General features: G+C 39.7%; 3 protein-coding genes across 5 annotated transcripts in view; 2 read left to right on the forward strand and 1 right to left on the reverse strand.

Moving 5' to 3' along the window:
• coa6 (cytochrome c oxidase assembly factor 6) lies at positions 1–3,161 on the forward strand. 2 transcript variants are annotated; one of them, XM_082511650.1, is made up of 3 exons: positions 1–168; positions 803–948; positions 1,164–3,161. In XM_082511650.1, coding segments are annotated over exons 1-3 (246 nt in total). In that variant the 5' UTR covers positions 1–167; the 3' UTR covers positions 1,263–3,161. The 2 variants fall into 2 exon arrangements, with proteins under 2 accessions (XP_082367776.1, XP_082367777.1); XM_082511651.1 differs by lacking the exon at positions 1–168 and adding an exon at positions 212–614.
• Positions 1,852–24,296, reverse strand: slc13a4 (solute carrier family 13 member 4). Of its 2 annotated transcripts, none has more exons than XM_082511647.1 (16): positions 24,168–24,296; positions 17,501–17,629; positions 15,248–15,384; positions 14,953–15,128; positions 14,717–14,780; positions 14,434–14,473; positions 14,172–14,258; positions 13,865–14,049; positions 8,596–8,715; positions 8,253–8,354; positions 7,928–8,029; positions 7,577–7,683; positions 7,167–7,288; positions 6,745–6,906; positions 4,760–4,897; positions 1,852–4,590 (listed from the first exon to the last, which is right to left on the reverse strand). In XM_082511647.1, the coding sequence occupies exons 1-16, from the start codon at positions 24,288–24,290 to the stop codon at positions 4,453–4,455; spliced, it is 1,932 nt and encodes a 643-aa protein (XP_082367773.1). In that variant the 5' UTR covers positions 24,291–24,296; the 3' UTR covers positions 1,852–4,452. The 2 variants fall into 2 exon arrangements, with proteins under 2 accessions (XP_082367773.1, XP_082367772.1); XM_082511646.1 differs by having other exon boundaries at positions 14,425–14,473.
• A 244-nt stretch (positions 24,297–24,540) lies between these two features.
• Positions 24,541–27,906, forward strand: part of LOC309692828 (uncharacterized protein) — a 38,618-nt gene continuing 35,252 nt past the window's right edge. Inside the window, exon 1 of the mRNA XM_082511649.1 lies at positions 24,541–24,619. The gene's annotated coding sequence lies outside the window, so the exon portion shown is untranslated. The remainder of the gene's footprint in view (positions 24,620–27,906) is intronic.

Consider the following 27,906-nt stretch of genomic DNA (forward strand, 5'->3'; position numbering starts at 1 on the left):
GTGAGCGTCCTTCACTTTGCTCTACGCTACAAACACCCGAGCAGGTTACAAAAGTCTGTCTGTCGTTTGTGGAGTACAAGTAGCTCTGTGCGGGTGGTCGGGCTTTATGGAGTGAACGCGGGAGACTGAAGGGAGACGTGCTCTGAGAGGTTTCCGCGTTTTTATTCAGTGAGTGACGTTTAGCTAAGTTTATACAGGTGAAGTTGGTTTGGCAGCTACCGGTGTGGTGCCACAAAAGTCATTTCTAATATTTCTCTGCTTTTTTAGTGCCCAATATGTTTGCTTATATTGGTAAATAAACTGTATTCAAGAGGATTTATAAAGGTGTTATATATAAAAAATAATGATTATTTTGCAAGTATTTTTATGACTCTTTGTATTTGCACCCACATTATATCCAATCAGTTAGTCCAGTCATTTACAACAGATGAAATATAGTCATTTTTGGCAAATACCGGAAATTAATTGTTGTCTGACTTTTTGCCACAGCACCTGTTGTTGTGTAAGGTTGCAGTCTGGTATTAAAGCAGGCTTAGAAGATGTGCAAGTTCTTTTTGAGGCTGTTTTTTCAGTGTGAACACAGAAAGTTGTGAAAACCTGGACAATATGTGAAGGTAAAGTTTACCCAACTGTATATACAAAGCTTAGATTAACTGTTATATGGATGAGGGGACTTTCCTGACTAGAATAGATTTCTGTGGTAGAGAAACTGTTATATTTTAACAGTTTACCTGTGCTAAGTCATTAGCTATTAAAATTTCTGTTTTATTGATGATTAATTTTCTCTTTGTGTTTGGGGCAGTGATGACAGCTCCAAACTCAGCAGAAAGGAAGACCTGCTGGGATGCCAGGGATCATCTCTGGAAGTGTTTGGATGATAATGATGACAATGTTGCATCGTGCCAGAGGTTCCAGAGCGAATTTGAGGCCAAATGCCCGGCCCAGTGGGTAAAATATCCCATCTTTTTTTATTAATGGTTGAAGTTAGGGTTGCAGATAGTGTCGATAGCAGTGTCACAGATGAGCAGCCGACAGTGTTTATTGGACAATTTTGGAAACTTTAAGTTAAATGTAGACATTTAGAGAACATTTTAAAGAACCTAAGCAGCAACAAGATTGTCAGCCTTCAGTAGCTTCTTGCTCCTTTTCATTCTCCCCTGCAGGTGAAGTATTTTACCAAAAGGAGAGACTTCCTGAAATACAAGGAGAAGATGCAGACAGAGGGATTCACACCTGCTGAAGGCCCCCAGGGGGCATCCTAATCACCTAGAAACCATCAAGAGCTGCAAGTTGGCCTGGGTTTGCTGAGGTGCAGGACTTGGACAGGAGCTTGTGGCTTTGTTGCGGACAGAGTGCGTGAAGATCAAACTAATAATGTTATTTATTTTTAAAAATAAAGGCTGCTTTAGGAAATACAAGTGGCAGCACAAGGGACCTGTTTGAAAATCCTCATATCTTCCATCCCCAGAAATGCTAAAGAGTCCAGAGTTATGGAGTCCAGTAGGATTTCACCTCAAAGTAACGTGTCATTTTGGACAGATTTTACTATCATTACCTCCTGCTGGAATTCTGAAGTCTCACATTCAACCTGTTGCCATTAGTTCTCACAACACTGTCCAATATTAATGTTTCTGTGGTTCTCTTCAAGCAAAACAATTTTTTTCCCTAACACGTATTTCTCTCAGCAGAACAGAGAATCTGTTCTGCTTTTGCGTCTGCCTGGTGTTTTTCTTAAAAATATGTGATTTGCAAATAAGAGCTGATCTGATAGTGGAGATTTAAACTCTTTACTCTCATTTTTTGAAAAGCTTGAATGACTTGTGTCGTTCAAGAATAAATCAAAACAACAGAGTGGTTTTAGTGGTTTTATTGTTGCACATGAAGTAATATTGGATCATCTTGACTCCTAGGTTGTGTTGTGGCTGGATATGAATGCACTATCAGGGTCAAACAAAACTTAAGAATGTTACAGCTCATTTGAAACAGGCAAGGACATAGTATGCTTATATTACAAGTCTTTAAAGTATTTACAGAAGAGCGTGGCCCCTGGGTCAAAGGTCACTGCTGTAACACGACTGAGATGTACGAAACCTTCAGGAGAAGTCAATAAATTACACAAGAAAAAGACATGCTTCTGATTGAGGCTACGCTAAAGACCCATACTGTACTTACAATGCCGTGATATAAAAAAAAAAAAAAAAGTGACTAATGACACTTAAAATCTGTGTACAAATATATAAAGGCATATATTTTACATTTTTGCACAGTACAGTGAGTGTTCTGTGCAAACCTTTTTTGTGATTTGACAGTTGATTGAACAAACTACTACACCCTTCCACTCCTTGCTTGCACAGTCTTTTCCTTAAATGCTTTCTTTGCGTGCTGCATTAAAGAACCAGTACCCAGAGGGAGTCTGCGGCCTCCCACAGTGGCATTTCATTTTTTTTCTTTACATGCCAGGAGAAATGTTGCTCCTCCCAGGAGACAATGAAAAAGTACAAAAAGCAGTCACGCTATGGTGCGACAAGTGAACGATTTCGTGAAACCAATTTTTCTGCAGTTACTAAAAAAGCTTTCTGTATTTCATAAAGATCCTTTGTTAATGTTTGACTAACATGAGCGCCACAGTTAAAGCTCATACTTCAATAAGTAGGTAAATTATCTTGTTCGACTTGATCTACCTTTAAAAATTTCCAGATCCTTTCAACATGTGACATGAATGCAAATCAGGAGCGCAGAGACAAAGACAAACACCCTGCTGGGTTCACTGGGTAATGACCAGAGTTGGTCTATAAGCTTCTGCAATTAGGAAAAGAAAGTTCTGGCATAGGTCGAGCAAAAAGTAACTGAAGGCAGCTCAAGTCTTTAGCGTAAATACATCTTTTCTAAACTTCGTTATGTTATGTGATTGAAGGAGAAAGGTAAAAAGGCTGGTTGCAGTCGAGTAGTCACAAAAACCCCAACTTTTATGCCTTTCTGATCATTTTTCCTTGGCCTTCATGGAAGTAAAAGAACCGTGGTCCTGTGCTTCCAGCTGGTCTTCTGAGGTAACATTAAAACTGACACACTTTAAAGGGCACATTAACCTGATTTTTTGAAAATGGACTTTATTGAACCTTCTGACAATTATTGTTAATTAATAAAATAATCATTTGAATATCTGAGATTTAAATTGTGCCATATTTGCTACATCAGATTTTTCTTTTTTTGCTTAAAAATGTACTGTGCAATTTCTTTACAATTTGGGGGGGGAGGTCACACTGATGATGTAAGACATTTCAGAAACTCACGTATCATGTCTGTGATACACTAGGAGTCACACTTTTATTTGCCAGATGGCTGGTGGAGTCAGGGAATATTTTTCCTAGCGGTGGGTCCCAGGGGGTTGCCGACTGGTCACCACCAGGGCATCTCTAGATATGCTAAAGGAAGCCCCCTTATTTAGTATTTACCATTTAAGCTGCTCTTGTTATGGCTGCCAGGTGCACATCATTCATTTTATGAATCTTCCTAAGCAAAACTGACTAAAACTACCGCAACCAGGGTGAGGATGAGGGTGGAGTGTGCTTTGACATCACAGGAAGACATGAACACTGTTGGGATAAGAAGTTTGATAGTAGGTCATGTTAAAGTAGTGTGTAAATTCATTAACACAAGGCACTGTAAAAGGCACTGCAGTGTTCGAGTAACATGTAGCAACAAGAATTGTAACGTTCACAGCATTTTAGGACACAAAAGCAGCTTCAGAAACTTTGGTAAGAATGTGCATGAAATGTGTAAGGAAGGCCCACGGTGTTCAACGTAAAAAGTACAGTAGCTCTACATATACAGTACACTGGCAGCCACGGTAGATTTCTCTTTTCATGCTCTTTTCTCGCTTTAATCCAGCAACCACTTCTTCCCTCTTACACGAAAGACAAGACCGATTTTTTCCAGAAATGCTGAAATGTGTTCAATTTAGTTGTAAAAAGTATATTTCATTGGAAATGTTTAAGTTCAGCAAACATGCAATAAAAAGAGACTTGTCTACAGTGGCCTTATGTAGCTTATTTCTATCTAAAAACAGTGAAATGAAAGGATGTTGTAGATCTGAAAATGTATTTCAGGTTTACTGTAAAACTGTAACTTATCATTTTTCTTCTACTACAAATCAAAAAAACTAAATCAGTTCTTGATTTTTTAACGTTTCAGTTGGAGTTTAATGTCCTCCAGTGGCCAAAGGCGTTTAACATTCCTTGTAACACACCAGTATGGCCAGTATATAATAGTATATCTAAGCAGCTGGTGAGGGTTGTTTCTCCACTTCTTCTCCTTCTCACCACATCCATGTTCTTCTTTTAAGGTCTGTTTAATCAGTATAATTCTGAGCAATCGCAACACTTGCCCAGTTTCTTCCTCATCTGTTTTTGAGTTCATCCCCGCTTTGTACCACCAGCACCTGCCCACTGTTAGTTATAAGCTCCCAGTGACATTCCTGGCCAGTGCCCAGGCTGGGAACTCAGTCAGATTGAAGAGTGGAACCCCCCAGGTGGTGATGGCCAACATTACCACCGCCACGCCAATCAGATTCACCCCAAAACCTGCTTTGACCTGGAGATGAGGAGGAGAAAAATTACTTCAGTAAGCATCAAGAGTTTCTGTTTGCCACATAGTACGAAATAAAAAGAGCCTCGAATTGGATACGCTGTTCCCGGAAGTCTTTTGATTCCGCAGGTGCAAGAAGATTGTGGGACAGTGAGTGTGTGTTTGTGTGTCGTACCATGTCCCTGATCTGCACGTGGCCGTAACTGAAGACGATGGCGTTGGGGGGGTTCCCCACTGGAAGCATGACCCCAAATGACACGCACATGGTGGAAGGGATCAAAGTGTGGAGGGGGTTGATGTGCAGAGTCTCCGACTGGACAGAGAAGTACGCAATGAAGAAGAACAAAGGGGGTAAAGAGAGAGTAATGAAGAAAAAAGACAAGTGCGAAGAGGAGAGGTGAAATGGTTGGGAGTACAGAGGTTATAGATAACTCGGAAAAATGTAGAAGGAGGGAAGAGAAAAGAAAAAAGGATGATAAAGAAAAATTTAACAAATGGGAGAAAGAGAAGGTCGGAGTTACCAACTGCTACAAAAGTTGATATGACACTTAAAAACAACATTTTCACATAATATAATCATAAAAATGTTTGTCTAGAATTAACGTCACACCTGACCCATCCTGTCGCTATGATGTCATACTTTTGCAATGTGGGGAAAAATAAAAAAAAAATTGCACATGTACAATTTCATCTGCTGTTACAATGGTAAGCATTTTAAGGTTGTTTTTTTTTTAAACTGAACTTTAAAACATGCAACAAGAGTGGTAATAAAAACCCACAGAAGCCGACAGACATCACTGACTATATTTTAAGGGCCGGTTGAGATTACATAGAACAAGACAAAAATCATTAAAACATGTTAAAAAAAAAGACTTTAGCCTTAATGAATGCAGTGTAGTTTGGAGCCGGAAGCAGGGTTCATACATCATCAGTTAACAACTGGACAGAGGTGAAGTATTATGGCACCTGCTGTGAAATAAAAAGAGCCTTGATGTGCACTTTATGAGTAAGTGCACGAGGAACAGGCGCCATTCTGCAATAAAATGGCTTGTGACGTACTGGTGAGAAAACGTCACCACTGACAGCTAAAATGGATTATTGCCAGTACAGCAGTTTTTGGGGGGGGTTCTGAGTAAAAGGGTCATAATGTGCAGATGCACAAATATTTTTCCCCTACTCTTACATGTGTTTGTGCTGCTATCCCAGTATAGTATAAGAGTATAAATAACACAGGTTGTTTTTATGGAAGCCCGTTTCCGCCAATAAAAAAAAAAAAAAAAAAAAGGATCCATAACTCAAAATTCCAAGTTATTTTCTCGAAATTTCGATTTATTAACTCAAAATTTTGAGAAAAATAACTCGAAATTTCGAGTTAGCGCTGCCAATCAGTAATCTACGTGAATGACGTCATTTCCTTGTTACCCGGAAGCTGAAGCCCTCAGCTACAAATGCTACAGCTAAGCTACCAGTATTACATCCAGTCGTGAATGCACAGATTGCTGAGTGTTTTCAGCCTGGCTTCACAAATGATGAAATCCCTGTGTTATTGGCTGAATCACATGGTGTTACTATCAGCAAACATACTCGCGAAAGCGCCAATTTGTTGGGATCCGTTTTTGAGTGTGCGGTCCTCTGCGCCATATGCTTCCGGGTAACAAGAAAGTGACCTCATTCACGTATATTTTTGATTGGCAGAGCTAACTCGAAATTTTGAGAAAAGTAACTCGAAATTTTGAGAAAAGTAACTCGAAATTTCGAGTTATGGATACTAGCTTCTTTGTTTTTATTTAGTGGCGGAAACGGGCTTCCATATGTTTTAGATATCTATATGTATATAAAAAGAGAACTCGGCCTCACAATCAGTGCCACTTGCCTCAAGCTTTACATTGTTTGCACTGTTACACGCACGCACTTATGTAATGGTTATGTAACCAGTACTATTTAGACCACCTGGTAAAGATTATTCAAATTCGTGGCCCACATCAGAAGTAATTAGCACAGTTTAAAAATGAAAAAGTATTTTCAAGCAGCACATTAGTGCAGACCTGTTAGACTGAATATCCTCCAGGTCATTTATGTGAGTGTTTTTAATGATTTATGACATTTTTATGATCATTAATGAGGAACAGGTGTTGCGATATGAAAGAGAATATGTCGTACCAGCGCAGACAGGATGGGCAGGAAGACGGTGAGAGTTGCTGGGTTGGAGGCGAACTCGGTGACCGCAGAAACCAGCAGGCAGGCTAGCAGGGTGACCGCCCAGGGAGGAAGACCACTCATGGGCTCCAGCTGTCTGCCAATCCACACTGACAGGCCGGACACCTACACACACACGCAACATTAATCAGCTTTCTACATGCTGTTCATATCCCCACCATTACCTAATGTAATAATATGTGAAATGATTCTTCTCTTTTATAGCTACAGTCTCTTGTAGATACGTGTTGAAATCACATTAACTCCATCAAAGTAATCAAGAAATTTATAATGGTGAAAATGGATCGCAGATTCAGATTACCCAGATGCTATGATGCCAGAGCAGTAGAGTAATACAAGAACACACAGACATATATTCGTAGTACCTTGCAGCCCGCTGCCAGTGCATAGCCTCCACCAACCAGGATGACGATCTCCCACGGCATGAGTCTCTGGAAGTCCTTCCAGGTGATCATGGGAGCCAGTGGGTCAGACTCTGAATCATCATCTAATATTTTAAATTGACAGAAAAAAATGTCAATAGAGCAGGATCTGGGGGAATAATATCATGTAATACTTGTGGTTGACAAACACTTGAAAAGTCATTTATTTTACCAAATCTCAAATGAATGGCTCACAACATCTGTAATGTGCTGTTAAAATAATCTGAGGTAGTATACGAATGTTAACGAAGCTAGCTGAACAACATCACTGAGCCCTTTTTTATTATTCAATATGTTTTAAAGCCACCAAATGGAGCCCTGATGAGACAACCCAAAGGTGCTCGAGTGCTGACCTGAGTTTTTACAGCAAGAGGAGGAAGAGAAGGGCCGCCTGGCAGGGATGAGGAAGAGGAGGAAGCCCAGAAGAACAGACACCGTTGCATCAGTCCTGTAGCCTTTCCTGAGAGAGAAATTAAGAATACACAGATATAAAACAGATAATGCAAAAGTACTCTAACAGAGGCCAAAAATCAAAAATATGGTGTATGAAAAGAGCATAAGCACTCCTTACTAAGTGTCTATTATACCTACTCTATGTGACAGGGTGTGTATTTGTTACGGAGAACCAGTGCTTCCCTAAAGTGTCTGACCACTAACACTTCTGAACGTTTGTGGTGATCCGGCGCGACATTATCAGTACTTACTTTTCAAAGAGCGACGTCCAGCCGGGCACAAAGCCAGGCTCTCTGGTGAACCACAGCAGTGTCATCAGGATGAAGAAAACACCTGTCACCACCTCTGGGTAGCTGCACACACAATCCACAAAAGCGCGTCAGCAACAATTACATGAGTGACAACACGATGGGGACAAAATGTCACGTCTAGGCTCGTGAGTAAGATGCAAATGCATAGCTTATATTTACACACAGGTGAATTTAGTCCTTTAAATATACATAAAAAGTGGAAGAGTTGACATCAGAGTTGGAATTTCGGGAAATTATTTTGCATCGTTTCAGCTCTGGCACACACCTGATGGGTCCCAGCTTTGCGTACTCCTCGTGGATCCTCCTCTCTGACAGAATCTCTCTCCTGGTTTTGCGTTTCTTACTGAGTGAGCAGGTTTCTCTGAAGCTGAACACACAGACAGCAACAACAAGATCAACCACACGGTGACCTGATACGGTCGCTTTGTGCTTTTCAAGCTGTAGCCTCAACAACATACAGGCAGCAGGATTACTATGAGTCCATAATGACAACATGGAGATGTGGGCAAGTAGGAGACCCACCTCTGTAATCACACCCCTGCCTGTGACCATTAGCACAGCAACTAGCAACACAGCACACACACAAAGATCCTCGAACGGGCACTCACTTGCAGCCGAGGAAAAGGAAGTGCAGCCACAGCCAGGTGAGAACCAGCATGATGATGGCGATGGGGAAGCTGAAGATGAACCATGTGCCAAAGTTGATCACCTTTGCGTCTGGATAACGGCTGGAAAGACAGTTGGAAACAGCAGCTTTAAACCACACTCATCGGTATTCATTTCACTTTAATGTGTAATATACGCATTGCTACACACTGGCTCTTTAGGGGCTGAGCCTCATGACTTGTGACGGCATGTGTCACGGCCGATAAAAATGGAACCTTATCACGTTTAAAAATAGCCGATTAACTCACATCAGCTACACACATTGACCCAGCCTCGGTCACGTGTGTTTGCTTTGACTGACAGATGTTGTCATTCTCATTTACTTATCTGTGCAGCATTACAGCTGACTGTCCACACTGATAAGACTGTGACTATCACAGCTCAGAGAGCTATACTACACTACTGGACAGAAGCCATAATGGGTCACCGAAATTCTCTTAAGAAACACTTAAGAAGCTTCTATAGAGCAGAACGCAGTTACAGAGTAAAGCAGCAGCATCTATCTATTTTAAAAGAAGAGAACCAACATGACATGCCAGAAAGGATGCCACTTTCTAATATTCAGCCTTATATATAAAGCTTTGTAATATCTTTACACATTCACCTAACAAGTGGAAGATATTAGTTCAATCCCGGGAAGAGACACAAATCCCTTTGGGGCTGCATCAGGAAGGTATCTGGCGTAACATTTGCTATAACAAAAAATGTGTGGAGGGACTTGTGTAGCGCCCCCTTGTGGATAAGAGAGCAGCCAAAAAGTATCCATTAATGCCCTACATCTAAGTTCACATTCACACTCATATGAGGAGTAACTCAGGGATACTTTAGCATGCAGCCTGGAGCATCCAGGTGGGAATCAAACTACCAACCTTCCCCTTACTGTAGTAGACGACCTGCTCTAACCACACGGTTGCTACACACTTCTGCAATATACTATTAATATTTACAACCCTTTATTGATAACCTATTGAAAGGTAAGTTTATCACCTAATTAAATGTATTCATGTTTAAAGAGTAGTGCTGTTCATACATCTAGAACAGTGGTTTCAAACATAAGGCCCAGGGGCCGGAATTAGCCCAGCAACTCCTCCAATCCTAGAAGGTTTTGGAAAATGTGTATAAATTAGGAACTTCTGACTGTATTTTGAGAAGTTTTCCAGGTTTCCCTACTGACAAAACCTTCTCCATTGCCATTCATACTGCAAGAAACTAACAGATACACAGGAAAATGACAAAAATGTTCCTGTTTTTCAAGATTTACTATATTTTCTGTGATTAACTAGAACGTCTATTTAATTTAACACATTTGTCATGCAGAAAAGTTGAAATGTACTGTTGAAACTGGACTTCTTTTTCTGATATTAAGAGTTATCAGGGATTAAATGTTGAGTGAAATGTCTTTATTCTGACAGAAAGGGTTGATTCGCTGATACGATTGATACGATCAAAGTGGCCCACCGTGTAGTTTGACGTCCCTGATGTGGAATGTTTAGGTGTTAGTTGCTCAGATTTGGAGATACTTTGAATCTAGAATCCACTGGAACTAAATGACATTCACTGTTGCTTTCTAAGCTCATAAATGGTTTCAGTTGTTTGTTTTTTCAAAGATTAAGTTTTTATTCTTATTTTAGCTAATTAAAATGTTGTTGTTTTTTCAGTTAACTATGTATCCTTGGTGATCTCTGTACCCTAATTCCACCCAGTGACAGCTGGGATAGGTGAGGATAACCTCCCCCTTTTTTCCACAGAGAAAAAGAAATCTGAGAAAACTGTGAGGAGACCATATCATCAACATTAATAGCCCTCTGTGTAGTGTATCAGTAGTTTATGATTAGTGCACTTTAAGCTATAAGACAAGTTGTTGGTCTCCACTGTTGTTTCATTTAAAGCTATATAGGTAATAAAGTGTGTTTGCTCTGATATGCTTCACTGCTCTGTAACGACGCTAAGCAGAGTAAAGGTGACATGCAAATACGGTGATCACGTATCTGCTGCACAAACAACTCTGCCATGCCTTCTCTGACCTCCGGGCATTCTCATCGTGGATGGAAAAGTGAAAGCGAGCCAATAAAAAGTATGGGAAAATGACTGGGCTGCTTGTCATCCTCTGAGGATCATAGATATCTGCATCAAATTTTACAGATCCCATCACCTAGATAATATGAGGGGAAAACCCCATCAACCTCATAGCTCGACAGAAAGAATCAGGGAAAACAGACCTCTGGGAACCATGAGTTTCTATATAAAATAACAGCAGAGAGAAAAAAATGAGATATTTCAGGCAAATAGAAAGTTTCATTTATGAAAAACAAGAACACAATAAATTAAATAAAAGTATGAAACTATTCTAGAGCTTTTAAGATTTCATCTTAACACCAAATTGCATTTTAAAAAGAACTAAAGTAATAAAAATCATAATATGTTGACAACATCAGTGTCAGTGTCCATCAGGATTTCCTGTGCTGGGTTAAATTTTATGAGCCGTACTAAAGAGACACATTTAAAAACGCTGACAGTCTGCTGGTGGGGCTCTGGAGCCATGAAACACTGGATTCGTTGCACAGTTTAAATAGTTGAAACCCAGTTTACACGAGTATCTTTAATAAGAGCAGAACTTTCACCACTGAAACACAAAATCCAGCTTCTATTACTGCAAAATTATGTACAAATGGAGACAGAGAACAATTAAGCGTACAGTGGAGGGGGTAATAATTCAAAGATGCAGTCCTGTCAGAAAAAAACAGAACTAAATTTTTAAAGTATCTCACTTAAAAAAAAAATTTAAAAAAAAAACAAAAAAAAAACAGCCTTTCATCAGCAGACAAAAGTGGAAGAAAGTTATAAGATGTGAGGCTTCAGCACAGACGTACATAAAAGATGGATGTTGCTAGCAGGATTTTTTTAACCTAGATCTCGTATGGGTATTATTTGTCATTATGGTAACCAGCCTCTACTTGTCTTTATAGTCCTTTTTAACTCTAATGGGGACCATAATGTATCAAATGAGCATTACAGTGTATTCAATGAGAATTAAGATAGCGACTGGAGACCATAAACTCATCAGGAAAATGTTTACTGAGATTATAGATCAAGCCAACGTTGGCAATTAGTCAGAGACTTCAACATAAACTGACTTTAAAAATAAAACCAAATATCCTGATTTCAGTTTTAGGATACTACATTTCTGAATCATCAGTTAAAAATAAAAAGAGTTGATTCAGAAAGCTATGAGTAATGATATGTTTGCAGTTCCATTCAATCCTATTTTATTCATATAGCACCAAACCATAGTTGGCTCAAGGTGCTTTATATTGTAAGGTAAAGACCCTACAATAACAGAGAAAACCTAGCAGCCTAAGTCTACAGCAGGTTAACTAAGGAAGGATTCAGGGATACCTGATCTAGACCCAACTATAAGCTTTACTAAAAAGGAAAGTTTTAAGCGTTCTTTTAAAAGGAGACAGATTATCTCCTGAATCAGAACTTCCATAGAAGAGGGGCCTGAAAGCTGAAGATTCTCCCTCCCATTCCATTTTCAATATTATAGGAACCACAAGTAAGCCAGCAGTCTGAGAGCAAAGTGCTCTACTGAGGTGATACAGTACTATGAGTTTCACAGATAAGACAGAGCCTGATTGTATGTGAGGATAAAGATTTTAAACTCAATTCTGGATTTAACAGACAGAGCCAATGAAGAGAAGCCAGTGTGGAAGAAATCTGCTCTCTCTTTCTAGTCCTTCCCAGTACTCTTTCTGCAGCATTTAGGATCAACTGATCAATCCGTTGGGCATCTTTCCATCCGTTGGGCATCTTTCTTTGCCTTTAGACAACAATTCTGATGGCAAAAGAGCCAAACGGGACAGGCCAAACAAAAAAAAAAAAAAAAAGGATCAACTGAAAGCTTTTCAGGAATATTTACAGTAGTCCACCCTAGAAGTAATAAATGCATGGAATAGTTTTCCAGCATCACTCTGAGACAGGATGTTTCTAATTTTAGAGATTTTATGCAAATGCAGGAAAGTAGTCATTACACTGGAGGCCAAGGTAATGCCATCCAGAGTAAATATCTGGTTACATACAATGTTTCTAAGATATTTAAGGGCCAAGTACAATAATCTCACAATTGGAGGTCTTCTAGGTCATTATGTCTTTAAGAAATCCCTGCACTTTAATTAATTGGAGTGTGTTATCTGGCTTAATGGATATATAAAGCTGGGTATCATCTGCATAGCAATGAAAATGTACACAGAATACTGCCTAAGTGATGAATGAATAATTTGAATAGAACTGGTCCCAGGCAGAACCCTATGGAACTCCACAAGTAGCTAGCTAAGAGAAACCTGCAAACAAACAGCTCATTTTCAGCTTCTAAAAGTTAGCCGGGTACTAAAATAACCCTCCGATAAATCTAACATTGCTTTGTTAGCGTCTCTGCCCTCATTCACATATCATGGGACTGACAGTGACAAGTCCTCCACTTCGTGTAGACACATACTAATGTGTCAAAAGCACATAGCATAGATAAAAAGGCTTTTTTGTTTAATTTGTCTGTATGTTTGAATTTATTTTTATAAGTTTGGTTGTATTTGTGCAGCACTGACTAAAATCACATCCACAATCTGTACAAATATGCTTGTCAAAGCAACTGATGTCAAGTTTATCACTTGTTGTACGAGCATGGACTCCAGTTTTGGATCAACTAAACTGAATAAGTACACACAATCAACGAATTTCAAGCTTAAATCTCTAATCTATGAGATTTTACTTTACACTGCTTAGATTTGTTGCTGTCCCTGTTAGCATCACAACTACTAGCACACACGCAATCCCACACAGATCAAAACCTGACCTTTGTCCACAAGCTGTGACATGAAGGAGGCCATTCTGTCAGGCAGTGGCCAGATGAAATCATCTCTGTGAGCACTGTAGAGGCTGATTAGTTTGATCTCTTGTGGCCCCAGACACTCAGCTAACATAAACTTTTTCAAAATAGAGAACACAGCAGCCAAGAAATCAACCAAGCTGTAAACATGTCTGAGAACTGAGGAGATGTCTGCAGTCATCCAAAGCCATTACAGACCAGCATCTCTCTCTGGTTCTGAACGGTTTGTAAAGTAGATTTAATATTACTGTCAACAGATTTTGGAAGCTTATTTAAATCATTACATAAGCAAGCGTTTGTGTAGATACCACATACGTGAGCATACTTACGTGTTAAACTGTTCAGCAAAGATGAGGTTGGTTGACGTGCCAGTGATGGTGATGAGTCCTCCGATGGTCGCTGCATACGTGATGCTTAGTGACAGGCATTTACAGATCATGTGATCCCTTTTGGTGGGATACTGGGAGTCTCTTCTCATCTTCACCCTCTTTACATTTGGGATTTCAATCTCAACCTAGAGTGATGAAAATGTTGTAAACGAAGAGCAAACATGAGAAGCAATCAGGAAGATTGCTTCTAGCTCTTGTTTCCAGCAACATGGCTCTGGCCCACCCTCTTCACTGACACACTGCTCACCTGTGGCAGGTGGCCGTTGATGTTTTTTATGAATTCCTGGTTTGAGATGGGCTTGAGACCCAAACCGTTGACCTCAGCGGTTTTTGTCTGAAAACAACAGAATACCAAATCAGTGAAAGCATATAGATTTTTCTGTGGCTAATTTCCACATTCTGTGTACTTCACGCACGCACGCACACACACACACACACACACACACACACACACACACACACACACACACACACACACACACACACACACACACACACACGTCACTTACGTCACTTAGTGTGGAGAGCTCCTGCTTATTGTTGTCATTGCTGAAATAAGAAGAGAAGAAAGAAAATCAGTATGGTTGTGTGAGAGAAAATTGACTTTACTTTGGTTAAAATGAGTGAGACTGAAGGAAAACAGTCATTTGATGTAACTTATTAGCACAGATAAAGAGGTAAAATCCTTGCAGAAATACCACAGAACCCTGTGTAGACAACTTAAACAGACATTCACATATCATCGAGTGTACACTGCATAAATAAAGACCCAAAATGTCCACAGACACATACCAGTTGTTGCGGTAGAGCAGCTCTAGCTGGTTCTTGTCCAGGTTCTCCTCTTTGTCTGGCACAGCTGCAGAGAAACACGGGCATCGTCAAGTCAATGACAGAAGTAGTTTGAAAAGTTTGACTGTTTGCCTGTTAACAGGAGACCCTCTCTGCTACAGCACCTTCTAGCTAATGTCCACACTGGTGCAAGCACTGTTGTTATATTTGCAGAAATGTAGTGACAGACCCAGACATACCACTGTCCTCTTCAGGCACCTCTGCTGTTTCAGAGTCGACATGACTGTCTGCCAGACCGGTGCAGATCAGCTGCTGCAGGACGGCCTCAGCTATGGGCATCACCATGGCTGTGGTGGATGTGTTGCTGAGCCACATGGAGAGAAATACGGTGCAGCACATGAAGCCCAGTACCAACCTGCACAAGAAGGAGGTCATTTTATACTTTTGTGTGTGTGTGGGGGGGGGGGGGGGCGCACATTATGACTACATTTACCATCATTATAGTGTTTAAATGTACAAAAGTGTGATGCTCACATGCCAGGCTTGGCCCCTGCAATCATCACCATCCTCAAAGCAATCCGTTTATGAAGGTTCCACTTCTCTATGGAGGCCGCCAGGCAAATGACTCCCATCAGCAGCAGAGTTGTGTCTTTGCAGTACTCTGCTGCTACCTGAACACGCACAGAGGTACAAAAATTATCACTTCAAATGATAAGTCTACATCATTTCAAACTAATTCAACAGATGCTGGGAAAATAAACAAAATGAGATGTTGTAGGCAGGAAGAAGTTCCGAGACCCTCCTTTCACCCGGTCCACCCTCCCTCGTACAGGATCAGCACTTACGGTTTGTTGTTCTTAATTTGCTCTACTTCCCATCAGCAGCGTTCACAGGTCTGCAAGTGCACTCACCTCTCACCTAAAATCTTTTAATTTTCCTTAATAATAATACATTTTATTTAAAAATAGCGCCTTTCAAAGCACCCAAGGACACTGTACAACAGATAAAAACACAGAAACTGGAAATATACAAATATAATAAGAATAACAGATAAAAGTTAGAGCATACAGAGGTTTAAACATAAGCAATTTTAAACAGATGAGTTTTGAGGGTGGACTTAAAAAGAGGGAATGAACTAATATTTCTGAGGTCAGGGGGTAAGGAATTCCAAAGTCGAGGGGCAGAGCAACTAAAAGTCCTGCCCCCCATTGTAATCAGACGAGCGGAAGGAACAGAGAGAGAAAGAGAAGATGAAGATCTGAGGCACCGGGATGGGAAGTTCATCTGTACTAAATCGGAGAGGTATGGTGGAGAGAGAGAATGAATAGCCTTAAATGTATAGAGGATTATTTTTAAATGGATGCGAAATTTAACCGGGAGCCAGTGAAGCTGCTTCAGGATTGGGGAGATGTGGTGGGTAGAGGAAGTCCTAGTAATAATACAGGCAGCTGAACGTTTACACTTTGGTCTTCTTGGGAACAAAAGTACACAGGGTAGGCCCTATAAAATGTCTCTCCACACTGTTTGTTGTCATATAAGATGTCAAAATCCCATAAATGGGCAGCCACTAAGCAGGCGCAGCATGTAGGGACAGTACTTTGCTCAGGGGTATCTCAGGGTAGCCTTTCAGTGGATTCGAACCCCAGACCTTCCGACGATGGGGAACCCACTCTACCTACTGAGCTATCCCTGCCCCACTTGTTTAATTAGCAAAAAGCAAAAACCTTAACAAGAATCTGACCAAGACTTTTGTACTGCTACAGGAGTCTCAGTCCTGGTGCCTTTTCAAACTGAAAGAACGGAGGAGGATATTTGCATAATAAGGCAAAGTTTTAACAAAAGACATCCAGAATTAGGATGTAATAAATTAAAGAATAATTGTTATCGTTTAGATTTACTGCACTGTGTCAAAGCTGTAATTTGCCTTGAAAATATTTAGCTACGCATGGTGCTGTAGCAGGATTTGCAGCACATGGCTGTGTGGGAATTATATCATTTTTATATTATGTTTATTCTTCTATATCCTTTTTATTAAGCTTTGAGTAGTGGCATTTGATGAGAACATTTATTCAGTTTATTGAACATATAGTTTTAATCATGTTATTACACACATTGCATATGTGCTCATGAAAGAGTTAAGCACTCAGTCCTGTGAAGGTCAGAAGCTTCGTTCAGCGTGACTGTCTATCCTATTTTACAGTGCTTTTCAATGTTCAAACGGGCATTTTAATCACAAGACACATTGAAAACCCGAGAAACATGATGTGAAAATCTCCATACAAAGACAGAAAAGTGGAATCAGCACACACAGCATTCACTGGTGCACAGAATGACACTAAGATTAAGATATTGTCTTTTCAGAAATTGAGAGCAGGCGATGCTAAAACTTCCTCCAATTTTCAAACATGCAAGCAAAATTTTAGGTATTTTGTGGGACACTGAACTGTCTTTTAGCACCTTGTACCAATCAGTTTAAGATTTCACTTATAACGCATTAAAGCATGAGGTCATAGTCATAGTGTCTCTGCTCTGCATGTTCTAACCCGACTATGTGAAACTGCCACAATCGGTCGCGTTCATTCTGAAAAACGGGATCTTTGTTTTTCTTTGCTCTCCTTCTCTGCCAGGCTCTGCAGTTATGAAAAATCAAAACTTTTAGCTCACAATAGATGCTACAATTTTCAATATACAACTCACTCTTAATTTGGCATCTCAAATAGAGTTTATAAGACAGGTTTCAGAGAACTGAAGCTCAAACCAGACAATCAGCTGGAAAGAAGGACTCACCTCACTGGACTTGAGTACACCAAAGAGCGGGTAGAGGAAGGCTGGGACCAGAGCAGCAGCACCCAAGGGAACAGCTTCAGACACCCAGTAGACGGCCGTCACCATCAACACATAAGCACAACACGCCTCCTGCAACCCCCAAAAAAGTCTGTCTATATCATCCACACAATAAGCAATACAGAAAAAAAGACACAGGTCTCTATAGCAATTGCATTATTATTTTAGATTGGTAGCAACATTGTCCACACACACACATCCATGTGTGGATGTGCTCACATGGATGTGTGTGTGTGGATGTGCTCACATGGATGCGCACAGTCTTTTAGAATACATTACAAGTACAAGTACAAATATTGTGTGAGTTTATTGTTGTGGCAGCAGTGGGGAGTGTTGTTTGTACTTAATATCCAACTGGGACACACACTAACACTCTTTCTGACAAAACTCTAGCACACACACACACACTGATATTACATTAATCTTGTTATTGGTTATATAATGTCAGCATGCCAGCCTCTCATACCGCTCTGTCGCAACACCAGTGGGCTTAGTGACACGCTCTCCAATCTTCAAAACTAAAGTTGAATCTCGTGACATTTGTTAAGACCTTTTATAGCTGACACTCGCTTCGCAGAAAAATACAGTTTGTTCACAAATGAATTATGCTTAATGCTTAATAAGCTTAATTTAGGTCAGAATGAATGTGTCATAGACAGGGTGCACATAGTGCTATTATATATGCAGGTTATCACTATGTTATAATATGAGACTTGGATAGTCTTTTGTTGAACACAGATTTCATATTAGCTTCTATCAAACGCTGCTGGAGTCTGTACTGAAGAATGCTTAGTATAGCATTTCGCTTGTAGCAGGTCACTTAATCTCAAGTTAATAAACCCACAGGGAGGAGAATTAGCCACAGGACTTCAGCGTGAACCATGTCCAGACCTGCTTGAACTCCCATTTAAAAAAAAAAAAAAAAAAAAAACCTTTTCAGAAGTCAAGCTTATCCATGCCTGCTGTTTACATTATGTTGCAAGAAAACCCATGTACATTATTACAATTCAAAGACATTGTAGAAGAACCCTGAAACTTTGAAGTTTCAAAATATCCACAGGTAAGCACAGATGCCTCAGTGCATGTGACAACAACCACAAAGAGACTGTACAAATATGGCCAGTGTGCAAAAGAAAAAAAATGGTGTTCAAAAGGAACACAATAGCCAAACTACAGTTTGACGATCAACATATCAATGAAGACAAGAAATATGAGAGAATGCTTGTTGGTAATCTGCTGCTCGCAGACCATTTTTAAGGCGGCTCAGTATGTTTGAATATGCATATTGATCTTCAGTGTGTTTATCATGTGTTTGTATTCAAACTGTGAACCACTTTGCAACTCTGTGTTTTGAAACGTGCTATGCAACTAATGTTATTATAAAGCTACAATAAGCCATTTTAATAGCTATATTAAAAGTTTTAATAGCTGTAGAAGTAGTATAGAAACAGTAACAAGCAAGTAAATATTTAAAAGCCTATTATTATTTTCAACTACCACATTTATTTATTTAAAAAACTACCTTACAGTACTATTGATGGGTCTGATTATTCAAGATATTTTATGTGACATGAAGGATTTTAAATTTATTTTGGATTTAACAGCGAGCCAATGAAGAGGCAGTATGGGAGAAATATGCTTTCTGTTTGTAGTCTATGTCAGCTTGTCTGTTGCTGTGTTTTGGATCAAATGAAAACTTCTCAGGCAGTTTTAGGACAGCCTGATAAAAATGAATTACAGTAGTTGAGTCTAGAAGTAATAAATGTTGCAGAGTGATGGTAAAATAGTTTTTCAGCATAACTCCGAGACAGGCTGTTTCTAATTTTAGACATATTGCACAGATGGAGTAAGGTCTTTATGTCTATAAGACGTTCCTGCAGTTAAATTTACTGGTCATCTAGCTTTGTGAGTAGATAAAACTGGGTATCATCTGCACAGCAATGGAAATGTATGCTATGCCTTCTAATAATACCGCCTAAAGGAAGTATCTATAATGTAAACGGAAGTGGTCCTAGCATGAAACCCTGTGGAACTCCACATCTTAACCTTAACCCCAGTGTGTGAAGACGACTCCCTATTTCTGCTCTAACTGATATCACAGACAGCCAAAAATGTTAAAATGTCTCAAAAGGGGCATTTAGAGCATTTTAAAGCCGGAGCTGTTGGCTCACAGGGATTACTTGCACATACAAAGCTCTCATTATATGAAGCACTGGCCATATTTAACAAGCATCTACCACTCTAACAGAAAATAAGCAGAAGCATAAAATGTGCTCTGACGTTGCTCTGTTTTTGATTTGCTGTTGACAACACAGGTTTTTACTCTAAAGACAGGTGCTTACTTTTTGGAAACGCTCCTAAAGATTTAAGAGGCATTTCCAGGCATTAGGTGCAGCTGCCTGATTAGACCAAATGAGATGTTTGGGGTTCATAATCAAAGAGAACTTCGCCACTGAAAAGATTACAACAATTTAAATCCACTAAGAAAACATTCCAGTATTATAAAGAGAGACATTGTGTCCAAATAATGAGTTTTTGCACTTTAACAGCTAGCTTTACAGCTCCTGCCTGTGTCGGACACAACACCACACCGAGGACGTGCTGGAAGTCTGCCAGATCAGAATCAGAATGCTTTATTAATCCTGGGGGGGATAGGATTAAAGCCATGCCAAAGGTCTGACTACTGGTTTGCGGGGGGGAAAGCACACTGATGAGAATGTAAAGAGAAAAAGAAATGTGACCTTCGGAAAGAACAAACAAATGGACAGATAAACAAAAAAGACAAATCAGCAGTAATCCATGATTGATTATTGGTCACTATTTATCAAAGCACAGTTGCCCCACAGAAACTGCAGCTTCAGTTAGATCCTCAAATCCTACTCTTTGGCTTCCTTGTTTGGCTTGTTTTTAAAGCCATTGTACTTCAACCTTTGTGCTGAAAAGACTTCACGCTAAGACGTGTCGAGGTTCCGAAGTCATCACATGAAAGATAACCTGTGCTTGTGCTGATTTAAGGCAGGCTTCTCTGAAGGTTATGTAACCAGTTATTAATCTTAAAAATCATTTCAACTACAAAATTAGCAACTCTCTGTGGTGACAAAATTAAAATCAGCCTACATATATTTTATGAAAGTGCCACCTGCAGGGCCATTTTTGAGGGAAAGTGGACAACTGACCAGCCACCCCGGCTGTGACAGGCATGAAAGTGTGAGATGCTGTTTTTTGTATTCCATCTAGGTGAGAGTTCACTTGATTTCTGCTTCTGTTGTAAAATGTGATATTGGAGAACCAGAGGGAAAATGTTAAACGGCTTAACAAACTGTAATGGACCCTTCAGGCACTATCGTATCTTTCCTCAAGCAAGATGCTGCAGAGAAGAAAAATATAAGTTTTTATATTCTGGGTATTTAGCTGCAGTTTGTCATAAGAAACATCCATAAGTGACAGTGCATCCTATTACTCTCTTTGTGCTAATGAAAACAGTGAAATAGATCATGCTTTAGACCATTTAAATGCATTTAACAATCAGGACACCAAAAGGACTCATAATTTGTTTGTAACAATGCCCTGGACTTGTTGTTTCCTACTTTCCTGTGAGATCTGTGAGGAAGAAAGAGGAATGCAAAAGTTTTCTCTTTACAGCTATTCACTAGACACTTCTTGAGTCTTTTGCATCGGAGCCCGGTGTGGTTTTAGAAGCTTTGAGCAAAGCGATTACTGTGAGCTTACTGGGATGAGAAAAGATGTTTTTCTTTGAAATCTCAGTGTTTTACAGCTGATAGGTCAGCTTTTCTCTAAACAGAAGCCCACTGATTGCCTCGTCAACTAACTGTTATCCGTGATCAGCTTGGGAAATGAACAGGAATATTATTCAGTTTAGAAAAAGAAGAGACAGTTACCTAAGGATGTCTGATAGGCAGATTAGATCACAGCTCAAACGTTTTTCACTGAGTCAATCAGCAGAAGGCTAAACGGCTCAATAGATAACATGCACACGGTTCACTCCTGTGCCCATTTGTATGGAAAAATACTCACATGAAAACTGACTTGATACTGACAACACTGATGAAACTTCCTTTTCTAAGACTGGAGTTTGACCTGTCCAAGGTGTACCTCGGCTATCTCATCAGTTATAGAGTGCACACCTACAGACCCCACTACCCTGAACTGGGTAACAAATGGATGACATATCAGTCAAACAAATTAATTATCCAAATTGCTCTGACAATAAAAGCATTTTTAAAAGAACATCAGTACACATCACAGCTAAAAAGACCATCTTAGGTGAGTCATACACATATTTGTCCTGATCACCACAGTTATCATCCTACAGGGTACATTCATTGGCAATCCATCCACATGACAAGACAGCTAAAAACCACAAATGCCAGATTTCTGCTAAAGGAAAATTCAGAGGCTCACCAAATATAAATCGTAATTAACTGCCAGTTTTTTAACAGTAGCAGCAATTTTTCAGTGTGTGCATCACAGCAGCCAAGCCAAAGGCCAGGGAACATCTCTTTGCGTGTGTGTATACGTAGCTGTCTGGACTCAGCAAAAATTCTGGAAAGTTGTGAAACTGCACACGTGCGCCTCTGATAAGCACTGTGCTTATCTGCCACTGACTCTGCTTCTTTGTTCCTGTCCTCAGTCTCTCTGACCTGGCCTGACTGCATCCTACAGATGTCCTGTTCAGCTGCAGCTGGACACAGGACCTCTCCAAACACACACACAATGTTTCTCTGAACCCGTCACATTCCCGACACAGTCTGGGGTCCCTGGTGTCGTTAGGAAGCCACGTGGGGGCTCAAATCCAGCGTGGTTGTGGGTTGATTATATAACTTAATTGCTTGGGTTGTTTCTTTCTTTTTCTTTGTAGTCAAGTTTTTGTTCTTTTGTTCTTTCTTGGCCTCATCCTGCACCACTTACTCATGCCAAACATCCACCACCACTGACATAACAGCAGGGCTCCTTGGCGATCGCTCTTATTGGCTGACGGTCAACTTGTGGAGCATAACACTTTCTTTGAATATGAATGACATTAAAATAAACACAGAGAAACACCTGTAGTTACAATTGATATATGTGTAGAAAACACTATGGCCATGTCCCAGAATATGATCTAAAGCGCATCGCCTCTCTTACGACTGTTTTATCACAGAACACCTTGAGGATTTTGAAAATGCATTGCGCATGCCGTGAGTTTTGAAATGACGTGGGCCTTTCAAACCAACACATTCTCACTCCCTTTAAATTGATTGTTACCTCTGTGACTCAGATTGTAATACATTAAAGTCACAAACTGGAGCTAATGTGTACCATTTGCATCATAAATACAGTGACGTGCTCTGATAGGGTGTTTTAAAGCTTCAATTTTGGTTTGCTGATTGCTACTGTCTTTCACTGGTCACGGGAGAAAAAGAATCCTAATCCCAATTGAGGTGTTCTCAGTATGACCTACACTAGAGGGAAAAAAGTGCTTTCTACTGGATATCATGGAATCTGACAGGTGACCACGTTAACCAGAGAGGCTCTGCAAATCAGAGAAATGCACTGGTCTGAGCCTCGGTAAATATGAGACCACACCACAATCAGAAAGTCTGAAACAAACAAAACAAATATTCAAATATTTTTTAAAAAATACATGAAACTCACTCCCCAGCAGCAAAAGTTTAAGGTTTTAGTCTCAGAATGGCGAATGCTTGCACATGGCTCATGTAATTTTGTGCTTTTCATTACGATTTCACTAATCCGAGGACACTGAAAACAGAGCTATCCCAGATTCGGAGGGAAGACACGCAAAAGAGGAACGGACCTCTCTCCTTTTATTCCCATCTTTTCCCTCTTCACTTTTTTATTTTTCAGGAGCACGATGATGTTTAGGTCATTAACATGTCGCGACATCTCCTCTCCACACACGGCTCAGCTGATGATCGGGGGAGCTCGAGACAAGCGATTATCAAAACGGAGGACAGTGCGCCTTTCTCTCTCTCCCTCACACACACACACACACACACACACACACACACACACACACACACACACACACACACCAAGATCCCATCAGGACACTGAGGCCAAGAGCAGCAGCATCACCACCCACAGATCAACTGGATATCTTGTTTACTGCTGTGCCGGATGGTTGCTAGGTATTTATTAAGAGTAAATTATTGGCGCATGATGTTTGATTTAACCTAAGTTCGCATATACTGATTATTTTTAACATACATCTTTAATTTATTTCTTATAGGCACTGGTATATCCATCACATTTAATGCTTTGAAGAGATTTTCTGGTGCTTTAAAAGTAGTTTCTCGTCATTTCGTCTTTAAATGTTTCACATCTGTGCATTTAAAAAAAAGTGTATCTGTCGAACTACGAATTAACTTCAATAAATTTGACGCATTTATATGTCAATAATTTCCAATAGAATATTAATACCTTTATATTCTATCCATCAAATACATTGATAGTGAAAATTATACAGTTAAACTCTACCGTGCTCTTATTTTGAAACCCATTTGGTTATGGTAAGCGTTCTGTTGCGTGTATATGCTGCGTGTAATGATAAAAACTTCACATTTTTTCACACTCTCTCTCTCGTACTCACACTGGTAGGGTGGATGAGCGGTAAGGGAAGCAGGGACAGCGGAATGAACACCACAAGGATCAGCTTCCTCGCTCTCCACAGCTTCCTGAACAGATCCATCCTGGCTGCGGCCTCCAGCCTCATGGGTGACCCGGGGCTCTGGGTGGAACCGGCCACAACTCAGCAGAACCGGGCGTAAGAGTCAGAAGTGGCCTACGGAAAGCCTCAAGGCACAGTCAAGCAGGGAGAGCCGGAGGAAAGAGGAGGGGGTGGTACGATCCTCCAGGGAGAGCGTAAAGTTCTCAGTTTGGGCTGTGCGCCTTAACGCACAGACGGCGGAGCCTGATCGGGTTCTCGGTGAGGTGAGAGAGCTTGGCTGAGCTTTACTTCCACGGTGACTTTCACTCGCACCGTACACTACACACGAAGGTCCCCCTCTTCCTCTCTGTGTGTGACGCTCTCCGAAGCATCAGGTGAGCGTGCCGGCGCATTTATCGGACTGCACAGGTATGCTAATTAATCCCAAGGTTTCCCCACCCTCTGTGGCTGTGAGGCCACCAATCAGGGCGGGTGAAAAAAGTTTGCGCAAGGGTGAGAGTGTGCGTGTGTGTGTGTGTGCAAAGCACACATACACACACACAAAAACGTGTTCAAGGGATGAGAAGGAAATACTTCTTAATCAATTATGTAAAAAAAAAAAACAGTGGCTCGTACACAAAAACTGTTTGTCTTATAAAGTGAATCATAGCAATTATCAGAAGGTTTCTAAAGTCATAAAACAAAGCGCCTCATAGAAGCAACAAATCAATCAGGTCAAACAATCACGAAACAGTGATCCAATGATGACGATCAAATAAAACAAACAAGAACGCAGCAAGAGGACAAAACATTATTCTGTTATAATTATACAATTATTCTAAGTAATCGGCCTGTCTGTCTGTTTGTCAGCAGTCTATTGTCCACAGTTGTTGAGATATCATTTTCAAACTTTGAGTGACGGTAGATACCAACAATAGCTCGAGCTGATTTAATTTAGCTGAAACATCAAGGTCACACCAAATGTGAAAACCAGTAGAAACGTTTTTTATAGATCATCTTCAAACTTCACAGCAATATACTGGCCTTGTGCGACATGAGTACCCAGGCTGAAGAAGCATTTGACCTTGACCTTCATGTTAATGGCCAAGATCAAAGTTGACCTTGAAGAAAAAATTCAGGGAACCATATCGCGTAATATGTCATACAAAAGGCCATCAAGACAGCTGCACAACACTTGTGCAGAGAAGTGACACAGTGTATTTGATTAGATCTTTTCAATATGACATCACAAAAAAATCACACATTGCATTAATATCTTAAAATATCAAGTTTTTAGAGCTTATAGAAGCCAAAGATTTCAGAAAGTTCTGCTCAAGTCATATGGTTAAAGATAATAGCATACAAGGTCAAAGGTCAGTGTCACACAAATTAGGGAAAAAATCTGTGGCTCATATATTAGTATGAATTAGTCATCGGGGGACATAAGCAACAGGCTAATGTCATGTTGTATTAAAAGCATCATAAAGCATCAAAGTGTTAGCATAGCTCTTGACCTTCTGTGGAAATGTCACTGTTGTTCTTTAATGTTTCAAAATGCAAAGTTGGGAGTTTTGCTTTGAAATTGTTTTTGGACAGTGGGTGTGCATAGTCCTAACTTTTGGAACTGCAACATAAATGAGGGGTTAATGGAGAAAAATGTATTTATATAGGTTTAAACTATGTTATTCTGTATGTAACAGAAATCCCTACCACACCAGCAGGTATAAAAACATAACACAGGAGGCCAGTATGGAAACCGTTGACGTGTGGCCGCATTCATACACTGCCATCTAGAGGATTCACAGAGTTAATGGCATCAAGTGAAGTTTCTAAACAGCTTTCCTCCACCAGACTCCTGCTGGCCCTGACAATGATGTTAGTGTTTAGCCTATTGCTAATCCAGGTAGAGAAAAACTATATATATGTTTTTTATTTTTGCTGAAAATTTTGACTCTGTTGGGATTAATACAACCTTTATCTTTAAACAGTTATCAAAAGGTAACTGTTATTGTATCTTCTAATATATGAAGAAATAATGAAATGTAATTCATAAAGTAACTTCTATTATAGACAGATAATAACAGTTTAATTTTTTTTAGTTCTTTGCAACAGTAAAAACAATATTTCTATGAATGTTAAGAATTTAGTACTAAGGGTTCCCAAATCATTTTTCTCTTTTAACAGAAAGGATTTTTAAATCTCTGTTTTAGTAACGCTACAGAGAACAAAAGCTTTTTCTCAGTGAATATGTTTAATCCCAACATGGCAGTTTTCCATCCATTTTCAGTCCTTTAGTATTTTTCTAAGACTGACGCTGTTATTAAGGGTGCTGATGTTTATTAATAGCCTTCGAAAATGTCATGATTTTGTTGAAATCATCCTATTGTTAGGAATATGATCTTAAAACAACAGAAATTGTCTTTGTGGATCCATCTCCATTGCTTGCACCAAACAGTTCACATCTGTGATTTATTGTCATATATATATATATCTTATTGTAGAGTCTAGAGCACGCTGTCGATATTGAAAGTTTTGCCCTGCTGTTGTTTCAATCACATCTTTCTAATAGAATCCAATTTATTCATGTAAACAGGAGTCTTCTTCACACAAAAAGGTTCATTATGTAGTTCCACAGGGCTCCATGTTAGAACCAGTTCTGTTTACATTATGCACGCTTCCCTTAGGCAGTATCATTCAGAGGCATAGCATACATTTTCATGGGTATGTTGATGATACCCAACTCTAGCTATCCATGAAGTCAGATAACACACACCAATTATTTAAACTGCAGGAATGTCTTAAAGACATAAAGACCTGGATGGCCTCTAATTTCCTGCTTCTAAATTCAGATAAAACTGAGGTAAGTGTATTTGGCCCTGAAAATGTTAGAACAATGGTATCTAACTAGATTCCAGTTCTGGGTGGCATTACCTTGGCCTCCAGTAACACTGAGGAACCTTGGAGTCATTTCTGACCAGGATATGTCCTTCAATGCACATTAAACAAATATGTAAGACTGCTTACTTGCATTGACACAATATCTCTAAACATCCTGTCTCAGAGTGATGCTGATCACTCAGAGTGATTACTTCTAGGCTACACTATTATAATTCTTTATGATCAGACTATCCTATAATATAAATATAAATAAAATATATAAATAAAATAGATTTGAATTAAAATTAAAATTATCCTCATAACAAATCATTCAACAGAAAATATGATAGTAAGGAAACAGTTGCACATCAACAGGCTTTGTATACTCTGAGACCTCTCAGTTGTTCACACCTGCTGCATGTTTATATCACTTTACTTATTAGATATAATAAAGTTTTATGCGGAGCTTCTCTGAAATCCTGCTTATCCAGAGAAGGGGAGCTGTCCACCCTTCTGTGGTGCTGAAGGCTGCTCATTAGCAGCAGTTTGCTTTCAACACATCATTAGTTCGAGGCATGATCAGTACACAACTGTGCTGACTACAGGTTAAATGTTGTGTTTCTATGTATTTATGATAAAATAATAGAATGTTTAAAAAGTAAAGAATATTTCTAATTAAAATAGGAGTAGAGACAGTATATGAAATGTTTAAAATGGACTTAAAAAAAATAGGAGGTCTGGTTGAATTTGAATTCATTAAAAAAAAGCCAGGGGCAATTTAAAAAAAAACTGGAAAACTTCTTCT

Source organism: Aulonocara stuartgranti (assembly GCF_965226115.1).
Source record: "Aulonocara stuartgranti genome assembly, chromosome: 17".
Classification (NCBI taxonomy): domain Eukaryota; kingdom Metazoa; phylum Chordata; class Actinopteri; order Cichliformes; family Cichlidae; genus Aulonocara; species Aulonocara stuartgranti.